Source organism: Cynocephalus volans, chromosome 12 (genome assembly GCF_027409185.1).
Source record: "Cynocephalus volans isolate mCynVol1 chromosome 12, mCynVol1.pri, whole genome shotgun sequence".
NCBI classification, from domain to species: domain Eukaryota; kingdom Metazoa; phylum Chordata; class Mammalia; order Dermoptera; family Cynocephalidae; genus Cynocephalus; species Cynocephalus volans.
This window is the reverse complement of record NC_084471.1, coordinates 67,254,242-67,265,448: the sequence shown is the minus strand read 5'-3', so window position 1 is coordinate 67,265,448 and position 11,207 is coordinate 67,254,242. Positions and strand designations below refer to the sequence as shown.

General features: G+C 54.3%; 1 protein-coding gene across 1 annotated transcript; it reads right to left on the bottom strand.

Annotated features, from left to right (window-relative positions):
- Positions 1-747: 747 nt before the first annotated feature.
- KRT8 (keratin 8) lies at positions 748-8,526 on the bottom strand. Its single transcript, XM_063074660.1, has 9 exons — positions 8,167-8,526; positions 5,220-5,428; positions 4,505-4,565; positions 3,926-4,021; positions 3,189-3,353; positions 2,841-2,966; positions 2,067-2,287; positions 1,852-1,910; positions 748-1,121 (listed from the first exon to the last, which is right to left on the bottom strand). Exons 1-9 carry the CDS (start codon positions 8,485-8,487, stop codon positions 943-945), a joined length of 1,437 nt encoding a protein of 478 aa, XP_062930730.1. The 5' UTR covers positions 8,488-8,526; the 3' UTR covers positions 748-942.
- Between the last annotated feature and the right edge of the window lie 2,681 nt (positions 8,527-11,207).

Sequence of the window (11,207 nt, the reverse complement as noted above, 5' to 3'; positions counted from 1 at the left end):
CCACAAGCACAGCACGGAAATGGGGAGGAAGTGGGTGTTGGGAAGCATGGCAGGGTGGGTGGGACAGTGAGAGAGCAAGGAAGAGCCTGCTCAGCAATGCCAAGTCCTGTACTATCTGCAAACTGTGGGTGTGACACACGCCACTGCTGAACAGACTCAAGTCTGAAGGGACAGGAAAACCAGGACTCCTTGGTTCCTGGCTGCAAAGGAATGAAGGTGATAAAAAGACATCTCTGGCCACAAGGAAAAGCTGGTGCCTGACTGAAGAGAAGCACAGGCTTCAGAACTGGTCAATGCTGGGTTCCAGTCCCAGATCTGCTACTTTCTAGGTGAGCCAATTACTTGGCCTCTCCAAGCCTGAGTTTCCTTCTTCTGCAAGTAGTCCTGATGCTGAGGTCTATGGGGAAGTAGACTAAACTCCTTCCTGATAATGCCATCTAAAACCTGCTCTGCCTACCTCATGGGGTTTGTTGCAGGGACTGTTATACAGGTACAGACGTCTATGGCAATGACCAAGGCGGCAACCAGTTTTCAGCAAAGGAGACACTTAGGGAACAGGCTGGAGGAGACCTGACTTTCCTACTCAGTGCCCCCTGCTTCCCGGGCCTCTCCCAGCACCTGCGTCCCAGGAAGTGACTTTCTGACCACCTCCCTCCCACCCCTGTGGACATGGGATGCACACACAACCAGGTGGGTTGGCAGAGCCAGGGGAGGCTTTATTTTGCAAAAGACAATTGAATTGGTTCTTAGTTGGGGCATGAGCAAGAGGGGATACCCCAGGCAGGAGACTACCCCCAAGGGTGGGCCAAGGGTGAGGGCTAGGGCTAGGGTTGAGCCTCAGGTGGGTCTCCTATTCCCCACACTCCCCAGTGCAGCTGCCTCCCCCACAGGCTCTGGGGCAGCCACAGGAGTGGGGAGGCTGGGAGGGACTGCAGTGGCCGTTCACTTGGGCAGGACATCGGAGGACTCGGACACCAGCTTCCCATCACGGGTCTCGATCTTCTTCACAACCACAGCCTTGGAGGAGCTGGTGCGGCTGAAGGGGATGGAGCTCCCACCAGAGCTGAAGGCGGGCGGGAAGGAAGTCACAGCGTAGCTCGGGCTTGTGAAGCTCAGCCCACCTGGTCAGGGACAGAGGCAGCCGCATGATCACGGGAGGGCCTCATGCTCCTTCTCCCGCTCCCTCCCTACAGAGCCCCCAGGGAAGGGGAGTCTAGCCTAGGCCTGCCTGCCCAGTTATTGCATGACTCACTGCTCCAGAACTGTCAGGGAGAACCAGGAGCAGGGTGGGAAAGATCTTCCATATTAGCTGTGTGATCTCAGACGAGTCATTTAACTGGGTCTCACCTTCCTCAGCTATACAAGAGGGAAATGTACAGGGGTTGTATAAAAAAATTAATAGACTAAAGCACATAAAGCACTTAGCACAGGCCGGCCCATGGCTCACTCGGTAGAGTGTGGTGCTAATAACACTAAGGCCACGGGTTCGGATCCTATATAGGGATGGCGGGTTTGCTCACTGGCTGAGCGTGGTGCTGACAACACCAAGCCAAGGGTTGAGATCCCCTTACCAGTCATCTTTTTTAAAAAAAAAAAAAAAAAAAAAAAGCACTTAGCACAGTGCCTGGCACATAGCCACCATTCGTTTGAGTGCTTTCTATCAGTAACTATATTATTTGGGTCCTGGGGATGTCCCCCATCACCCTGAGATTAAAGAACAGGAATCGTGTTCCTTCTTTTGGACTCCCTCCTTGACTGCTTAGAGCTACTGAGCACAGCCCCCTCCCCTGAGCCTATGCCTCCCTGGGTCCCACCCTCCTACCCTCCATCTGCAGAGCCCAGGACACTCACCTGAGTAGCCAGTAGTGGTCTTCGTATGGATACTCATGTTATTCATCCCAGACTCCAGCCTGTACCCAGACACATGGGCTGTCAGGACCAACCCCTGGCCTTTCTTGTCCCAGAACAAGACCCAAATCCCAGGGGGCCATAGGCAGCACCCACCCCTCCCTATCCCAGGTCCCAGGGATGAGGCACCTGGTTAAGTCAGAGATCCCCACACCCACCTGTTCTCCTCGCCCTCCAGCAGCTTGCGGTAGGTGGCGATCTCAATGTCCAGGCCAAGCTTGACGTTCAGGAGATCCTGGTACTCGCGCAGCTGCCGCGCCGCGTCCTGCTTGGCCCGCTGCAGGGCTTCCTGCAGCTCAGCCACCTTGTTGTTGGCATCCTTGACGGCCAGCTCCCCACGCTGCTCAGCATCAGCAATGGCAGCCTCCAGGGAAGCCCTCTGTGGGGTGGGGGTCAGGTAAGCCAGTGGAGCCTGGTACAGCTCCTCCCCTGCGCTCACCCACCCTTCTCCCCTCCTCTAGAGTATCCCTTCCTGATCTAGACTAGCCAACTCCACCAGCTCAAAGAAAATTCTACCAGTGAGACTGAGGGAGCAGAATGGGGAAATACAAGCAGCTTCCAGGCACTGCCCCTTACACACTTCTTATCTGTGACCCTAACTAGACTAGATATCTGGGTTCCAGACTTTCCTGAAAGCAGCAGAACCCAATCTCACCATGATAAATAAGACAGATTAAATAAAGCAGGCGTGGGGGATGTATCCTGGACCTCAACCTACCTGCCCAGCCCCCTTCCACCCCTGTCCTGGCCACAGGGTTCTGCTCAACGTCCCTCAGCTTCCCAGGGACAGCCTGAGAAGCTGGACTGTAGCTGCCCCTCCAGCTCTGAACCCTGGTCTGGGATTCTTTCCCTAACACCTAGACCTTCCTACATTATTTCCTCCCACCAGGACATGTCCAAGGCTCCTCTCCCACCCTCAGTCCAGCCCGTACCTGGCCTTTGAGGCCCTCAATCTCAGCCTGGAGCCGGCTGATGTTCCGGTTCATCTCAGTGATCTCCGTCTTTGAGCGACGCAGGTCATCCCCATGCTTTCTAGCCTGGTTCTGCAGCTCCTCATACTGCAGGGCAGGATGAGCAGTGAGGCTCGAGAAGGGACCCCTGGACCCCGAGGTGCCCTCCACCCAAGGGAGAGTGCCCTCTCTGCCAGGACACCAGAGCCCAGGCCATCTCCCTGCATCCCCCTAGCGCACGCACACACACACACGCACATGCACGCACACGCACACACACACACACACACTCTCTCTCTCTCTCTCTCTCTCAGTGACTCTGCTCTTCACCTTGATCTGGTACATGCTCTCAGCCTCGGCCCGGCTACGGTTTGCAATCTCCTCGTACTGAGCCTTGACCTCAGCGATGATGCCGTCCATGTCCAGGGAACGGCTATTGTCCATGGACAGGACCACAAACGTGTCCGAGATCTGGGACTGCAGCTCACGGATCTCCTATGGGGAGAAGAGGCAGGTGGTAAGGGTCTGTCCCTGCACACAAAGAGCCCGCGTTTGCAGAAGAGCATTTCTTAAGGGATAAGGCAGGGCATGGGGAGAAGAGCAGGTGGGAGTTAGGGCTGGGGAGAGCGCAAAGTTCCTGAAGAAGGAAGATGGGCCAAAGAACAGGGGTATGAAGGGAAGAATACAAGGAAACCTAGCTTTGGGTGAATAGCCAAAGGGGAAGTCTCCTTCCAACCTCTCAGCCACCAATACTGAGCCCACAGAGGGATCCAATGCAGCTCAAAGATTAGAAAGAAAGGCTTTGTTTGGAGACAGTGTGGGTCTGAGTTGCAGCTGGATCACCACTCTGTCAGACAACCTTAAATAGGTTATTCCACTTCTCTGAGCCCACTCTCTCTCATCTGTGAAATGGGGTAATGAACCCTCCCTCATGCAGGGGGACAAAACATATAGGACACTATTAGCCAGGCTGATATTGGTAGCTGTGCTTATTCCGTGGTGGGCCCTTGTCTGTTGGTGTGCTGGGCACCGGCAGGACCCTCACTCTCCCGTCCCCAGGAACATACCTCTTCATACAGCTGCCTGAGGAAGTTGATCTCATCCGTCAGCCCTTCCAGACGAGACTCCAGCTCCACCTTGTTCATATAAGCTTCGTCCACATCCTGGGGGATGGGATAGAGGGAGCCTGAGCTGCGTGCCCACACCCAACCCCAACCAAGGAGCTTCCCAGTGTCCACTCAATGGCCTGGACACAGGACCCTCTAACTCATCCCTTTCCCCACCTCCCTTGTGGCCTGCTCCTCCAGCCCAGCCTCTGCACACGGCACCTGCATCCCCAGCCCCAGCACCCTTCCCTGTGCTTCCTGCAGCCCTCTCTCTTCTCCCTCCTCCTCCAGGAAACCTTCTACAGCCAGACCTCCAATTCCACTGCTCCATTTGCTTAACCATGTCCCAACATCAGTGTCCAGAATTCTGTCCGAATGCACCAACTACTGCTCTGCCCTTGTCTATCTTTCTATGCTATATACCTAGAAGGCATTCAAATGTTGAAATAAATGAATTAGCCCCATTATTTAGAACCGTTTAGAGACAGAACCCAGAAAGCCTTGGTCTAAGTCTCCAAGCCCCAGCCTCGAGTCCCTCACCTTCTTGATGAGGACGAATTCATTCTCCATCTCTGTGCGCTTGTTGATCTCATCCTCATACCTAGTGAGGAAAAAACTCAGAATCAGGGGATGAGAGTAAAGGGGAGGTTGCCCTGGGTACTTTGAGAGGGATATAAATACCTAGAAATTTCAGATCATGGAAATGTAGAATAGGAGAGAGCTGGTCCTTCTGCTTTCATCTGCTACCCTATCCCCACCCCACCTCATCCCCTCACCCCACCCTCACCCCATCCGCCGCCAATGGGGAGGCTTAGAGCAGGAAATCTCCCTCCAAAACCATGAATACACATTGAGCATATTGGGAGGGTTAGCTGCGGACCTGACATGAGCCCTCAGACAGAACTTTTTGGAGTTTGCTAGGTGTCGGAGGTCAGGAATAAATAGGGGCCAGAGCTGTCAGTATAAAAGTAAGACCTCCTGGCTACCTATTTCTCCCACCTTAGGTTTACTACCTAAAATAAACGTATATTTGTTGTCCTAATCCTGACAGTTCTGAGATTAAAAGGGGGTGGGTGCTATTAACAATCATGCCAGTACAATGGCCAGAAACAGACTGTCCTGAGCAAACCTGATCATATGGTCACTATAGGACTGTACTGCCCACAAGCAGAGGGCCATGATGGCTTAGGCCTCTGGTCCCCAGGGGTGGGGCAGGACAGGATGACTTCAGCTGGGGGTGAGGGGGGAGGCTCACTTATTCTTGAAGTCCTCCACTAGCCCCTGCATATTGTTAAGCTCTGCCTCCAGCTTCAGCTTCTCCTGGCCCAGTGAGTCCAGCTGCCGCCGAAGGTTGTTGATGTAGCTCTCGAACATGTTGTCCATGTTGCTCCGAGCCGTCTTCTGCTGCTGCAGGAGGCTCCACTTGGTCTCCAGCATCTTGTTCTGCTGCTCCAGGAACCGCACCTGCACGAGGGAGGAGAGAGCAAAAAGATCCACATCAGGCCGGGACTTGACGTCTGGAGGGAAGTAAGCACTTCTTTTCCCCTAATCCACTCCCCAAGCAGTGAGGTCTCCAGAACCCAGCAACTCGCTAGCTGTTCTGGAAGGATCACTTGTGAGCTGGAGGAGACAGCATGGTGAGACTGTGTGATGGAGAGTGGGGCAGGGAACCATGTCCCTCTAGCAGTTGGGGGGAACAAGAGAGAGAGTGCATGGTTGGAAGGGGACAGCCAAGGGAATTATTTTGAAGCTGCATTTACAGAACAAACAAACAGATCTTATTTACTTAGATTATATATTACAGATCAATAAAAATAGCTTTCTAAACATGCTTTGATTTACCCTTTTATGTATAAAGTGTAAATCTTATATATAGATTGAAAAGGGAAATGTAGATTGCTCATATCGAATATTAATTATCGTCATTATTATTTGGAATGACTTTGAAGGACTTATGCAGGTAATAGGGAAATTTTAGCCCTATCACCTGGAGAGCATTGGCCAAGACACCTAGGTTCTAGCCAAAAACTGCTACTAACCTGTGCTGCAGAACTTGAATTGCTTCCCCTCTTGGAGTCTGGGACTCCTCAACCCTGCAGTGGTCTAGAGGAACTCAGGCAGGCCCTTTGAGGAGCCCCATCTCTGTACAAACTCACTTTTAGCAGGAAGAGGCAAGAGGTTAGGTAGGTCTGTCTGCAACTGAAGACTTCTCCCCTCCCACCCCCAGCACTCCCTTTGAGATTCTTCAGCATCGCATTGGGGAGGGTTTTCCCACCCCACTCTTGCTCCTGAATCCTCAACCCTCCCCTGCTGTCCCAAACACAAAGGCCCTGGGTTCCTTGGGTTCATGGAATCCAGAATTTAGTATGAAATTAAGGTGTGTTAGGGAGGATATTTTTAAAAGAAGAAGAATCGACTTGTTCCAAGAAGGGAATGCTTTTTTTTAAATCACCCAAAGTTGTAACTTTTTTTTTTTTTTTTGTCCTTTTTTGTGACCGCGCTCAGCCAGTGAGCCAACCGCAGCCAGTGAGCCAACCGGCCATCCCTGTATAGGATCCGAACTCGCGGCGCTGGGAGCGCTGCCAGTGAGCCAACCGGCCATCCCTATATAGGATCCGAACCCGCGGCGGGAGCGCTGCTGCGCTCCCAGCGCCCCACTCTTCCGAGTGAGCCACGGGGTCGGCCCAAAAGTTGTAACTTTTTAAACTGGGATACTTGGAGGAGAAGGATGTCTTAAGGGTACAGTCTAGTTCCCACAATCCCTCTCTTTAAATCCTTTTCCTTCCCAGGCCATTCTGCCCCAAAATTATAAAAAATAATAGTAATTATAACATTGAGCCCTAATGGAATGCTTAATGTGGGCGAAGCCCTGCTAAGCTCTTTTACATACGTCACAGTTTTGAATAAGCAAAAACTCCAACTGGGGGATTCTCAGGCCCATCTTAGAGATGAGGAAATCAGACTCCTCAAGGTAGTCCACCAAGGAGCAATGTGAATGAAAGTTCGGACTCCAAAGCTCGTGCTTAACTACTCTCTGTAAGACTCCAGAGCTAGCAAAACGCTAGTCAAGAAGTCAAGTCAAGGGTGCCAGCAGGCCCTCCATAAACATCAGAGCAGGGCCGGGTTCCTGGGGGACTCCAGCTCCCACGGGCATCGATCTGCCCCAGGATTTCCCTCCTCCCGCTCCCACAATGCCTCCCAGGCGCCAGTCAGCAGGGAGGGGCCCAATCCTCCGGCCCGGGGCCTGGGGCCCCTAGGACAGCAGAGCCCCAAGGCTGCAAAACCCGGCCTGGCACTGTCGGGACGAAAGTGGAGCCAGGCTGCTAGGGCGGGGCCGGCGAAGGAAGAGTGAAAGGGGACAAGGGCCGATCGGGGAGAGGGGCGTTGGCGACCGGACGTGTTATCGGAAGCCATAAACTCTGGGGTTTAACAGGACGTGAAAGTCGGGCGGGGTGTCCTGCGCCCGCAGACTTTGAATCCTGAATAGGTTTTCCTGAAGCCAGGCCCTGGCGTCTCCCCCATCGTGACCCCACCCCCAGACGCTGAGCTCTGCCAGGTGGAGGAGCGCGTCCCCCAGACGGCGACCTCAGCCCCTCACACACGGGTCTCTGCCGCGCCCGGACCCGCCCACACTGCAGGCGCCCAGGGCAGTGGCCAAGTGATGACTCATCGCAGTGCCCCCCACACTCAGGCCCTGGGGCGCCAAAGGCCTCAATCAATATTTGCCCATTTGAATCAAGACGCCTACTTCCTTCTCCTAGAATCCTATCAAGTCCCCATTTTTATAAAAAGGAGAAGAAAGAAAAAAAGCAGCCTGGCACCATTAGGGAGCCCTTGGGGCAGTGCTAGGAGACAGGGGTGAACCTGGAGAAGAGGGTCCCCTCCCACCCCGCAGCTGAACAGCTGGGAGTACTCCAGGTTGACAGCTTACAGGCAGGTCAGAACTCCGGTGGCGGGTGAGATAGGTGAGGGAGGAAAGAAGCCTCAGGATTTAGAGTCACAAGCCGTCCAGACCCTCTCCCCAATCCTGCCCTGGCCCAAACCAAAGTGCATGGGGGGATGGGAGTTGTAGGTAAGAAGGGAAGAGTGTTGCCAGGGTGGTGGAGCCCAGCAGGACACCAGTGGGAGCTAGAGATGAGCCCACCCATGGGGATGACCAGGAGAAAGGGCACAGGCCCTTGTAGGGCCATGGGGACCCTCACCTTGTCGATGAAGGAGGCAAACTTGTTGTTGAGGCTCTTGATCTGCTCCTTCTCCTGGGTGCGCACGGCATGGAGGGTGGGGTCCACCTCCAGATTAAGGGGGTTCAGCAGGCTCTGGTTCACCGTGACGGTTGTGAGGTTCCCCGTACCAACTGCCCCAGGGTAGCCCCCGCCCAGGGTCAGGCCACTCCGGCTGCTGCTCACACGGGAGACACTCGAGGAGCTGATGCGGGAACTGGGCACACTCGTGTAGGAGCGGCTGCTGAAGGACCGGGGTCCAGAGGACAACTTGTAGGACTTCTGGGTCACCCTGATGGACATGGTGGAGGCTGGAGTGGAGGCAGGCAGGCCGAACCAGGTAGAGATTCAGGAAGGAGCCAAGAAGCTGCTCTAGGTAGGACAACAGCTCCCAGGGATGGCCCTTTATAAGAGAGGGACCAGCCCAAGAGAAGGGGGAGAGGTCTCGTACCTGAGTGGCTAGGCCCTGAGGGGGCCGGGCCTAACCTGACACCTGCCACCTCCATGCAGGACTCAGGTGGGGGCAGCAGAGAGCTGCTCCCACCCAGGAGCCCGCTCCAACCTAGGCGCCCACTCTAGCACCACCTCAGAAACTCAGGAAAGAGCAATTCCATGAATATGAAACTGGAAGGAAGGAATCTGCCTGACTTTGCATGAGCCCCTGTAACAAGGAGACGTGCTCTGGGTCACCCAGCTAGTGGAACCCTGTCTCCTGGGTCTTGTCTCCTTCCCTCCTGTGGGAAATAAATGGGAGAACTGGGAAGCATGACAGGAAAGTGTTCCCCAGCATTTGGACCTCTTCTGAGCAGCTGACACCCCAAAGACACTCTTCTGTGTTCTCCCTGCTTTGAGTGATTATGAGAGTCTGCCCAGACTGGATGACAGGGCCCTGGATTCTGAAGCCTTGAATCTAAGGTCAGCCATTTGCACTGTCTATCCAGGTTACTGCTGGACCCCCAGCAACTGGTGCAGTGCACAGAGGGGTTGGGTAAATATTTGTGGAATGAATGAATGATCACACACACACACACTGGCTGTCTTACTCTGAGTCTGTAGGTGCAAGATAATAAAGAGAAATCTAACACGGCACTTTTCCTGGACACAACCCCTGCACTCCTATCCTCCCAAGATCCCAGGATGTCCCAGGAAGTCTGAACACTGTAAGCCTGGCTGAAGGGCGCAGAGAATGAAGAACGGGGGCTAAGAGGCAGAGAAGGATGGTGGCGCAGAGTGGGGAGGAGAGCTGCATTAGGGTCTTCACCTTTCTCTTTGCTGTTTGGAGGAGTCAGTCTCGTTGCTCCCAGTGAGTGAATCACGAATCATAAGAAGTGGGACAAGACAGTGGGGGATGGAGTGGAATGGGGTAGCACTGGTGGTGAGTCCATCTTCAGCCACCTGGACCCTTCTCTTTCCAGCCCCCAACTGGCCAGAGATGGAGGAAGAGTCCCTGCACCTGTCTCCCTGAATGCATTATCAGAGTGAGTCAGGAGAGCAGGTTGAGGCACAGCATGCACCTGTGGGAGGTTGGAGACTGGGGAACTAAGCAAGGCACCCCAGGCCTGGGTGGGGCTGGGCAGGGCAGGCTGTGGGTGGAAAGCAGGAGGTTTGGGTCCCCAAGGCACAGATTCCACCTGCAATTACCTAATGGCTGGGGCTGGATTCTCTGGAATATACTGCAGGGCATGATGTGGGGACTGGATGGATCTTAACTAAGGGGACCAATAGGTGAGAGACACCTATCCCTGGGGGAGAGGGATAGGTGGCACACAGCCCCCAACCCAGGGAAGGGGGTGACCACCTACTCAGAGGACAGATATACAAATTCCTCCCCATCCTTTCCTAGGAGAGACACCCAGACTTCCAGAGGGATAGACACATAGGACTCTACCCAGAGGGAGAGAGAGACCCAGAAAGCCCCCTCCTTGGGGGACAGACATAAATCCAAAAAGACAGACACACAGAAAAGCTCCCTTCACAGCACACACGCACACACACATATACATACAAGACACACTTTGAAGTTTCTTCCAGAAAGACAAATCCAGAGACCCCCAGAGGGAACACAGTGGCCACATTCTTTCCTCCCCTCCCCTCTTTTCTCCTTCCCACCCCTCCCCAAGCCCTGGCCTCCTGATGCACTAAACTAGACCGTGGGAAATCCAGTTAGTACCTACTTATACCAGGCCCTCTCCCAGCCACTTTAAACAATGTTTCATTTCTCCAAGAGTGATCTGAATGCATGCAGCCCCCTCCCCAACAAACACCCACACCCAGCAGGGCTTAGAGACTTCTCTTTCCAGAAGGCCAAAGGGAGGGACTGTGGGCCTGGTGCCACACCTGGGAAAGAGAAGACGGAAGGAGAGAGAGAGGAGCTGGTCAGACAGGTATGGCAACCCTGGGAAGGGAGAACAACCAGCTGTCCCTTTCTTCCCCTCCACCACAGTTGTTGGAGGGAACTTGTGGGCTCAAAGAGGAGGGACTGTACCTGAGGTCCTGATTTAGGCAGCACGAGAAGTGCAAAACAGCAACCCAGAGCCCTTCCTGAAATCTCAGCCCCCTCCACGCCCACCTACTTGGTCCCCTGGTCCCAGGAGTGTCTCTTGTTTAAGGTGCGGACCAACCGGGCTGCGAGGGACCCTGTGGTATGCAGGCTGGAGGGCTGGCCCAGATCTCACCCAGAGGGAGCCCCTCTTTCCTGGGGAAGCCCAGAACAATCCAGGGCCAAAAGCCTTTACATCTCATTTGTCAGCTCCCTATTGCCCAGAGACCCCAGCCAACCCCTCCCCCAGATGCCCCAAGTCTAGCCTCAGTGCAGGAGAAGAGGCCAGAGCCGGCCTCTCTGATGGCCCCTGCTTTGGACTTGGGAGTGAGGGTAGGGGCAGAGGCAGAAGAGGAAGGCCCCAGGACTGGAGCCAAGTGGTGAGTGAAAAAAGAAGAAAGAACCAGACTGCGGCAGGCCTGCAGGTATAGCTCCTTGTAAGGCTATCTCTGGCCACTGAGGTCTGCACATTGCTTCCTGCCCA

Excerpts from the sequence above, each read along its gene's own strand:
- KRT8 (XM_063074660.1), bottom strand. The coding sequence starts at position 8,487 with ATGTCCATCAGGGTGACCCAGAAGTCCTACAAGTTGTCCTCTGGACCC. Across the intron at positions 5,429-8,166 it reads TTGCCTCCTTCATCGACAAG|GTGCGGTTCCTGGAGCAGCA; the intron begins GTGAGGGTCCCC and ends TCCCTCGTGCAG. Across the intron at positions 1,122-1,851 it reads GACCACTACTGGCTACTCAG|GTGGGCTGAGCTTCACAAGC; the intron begins GTGAGTGTCCTG and ends GTCCCTGACCAG.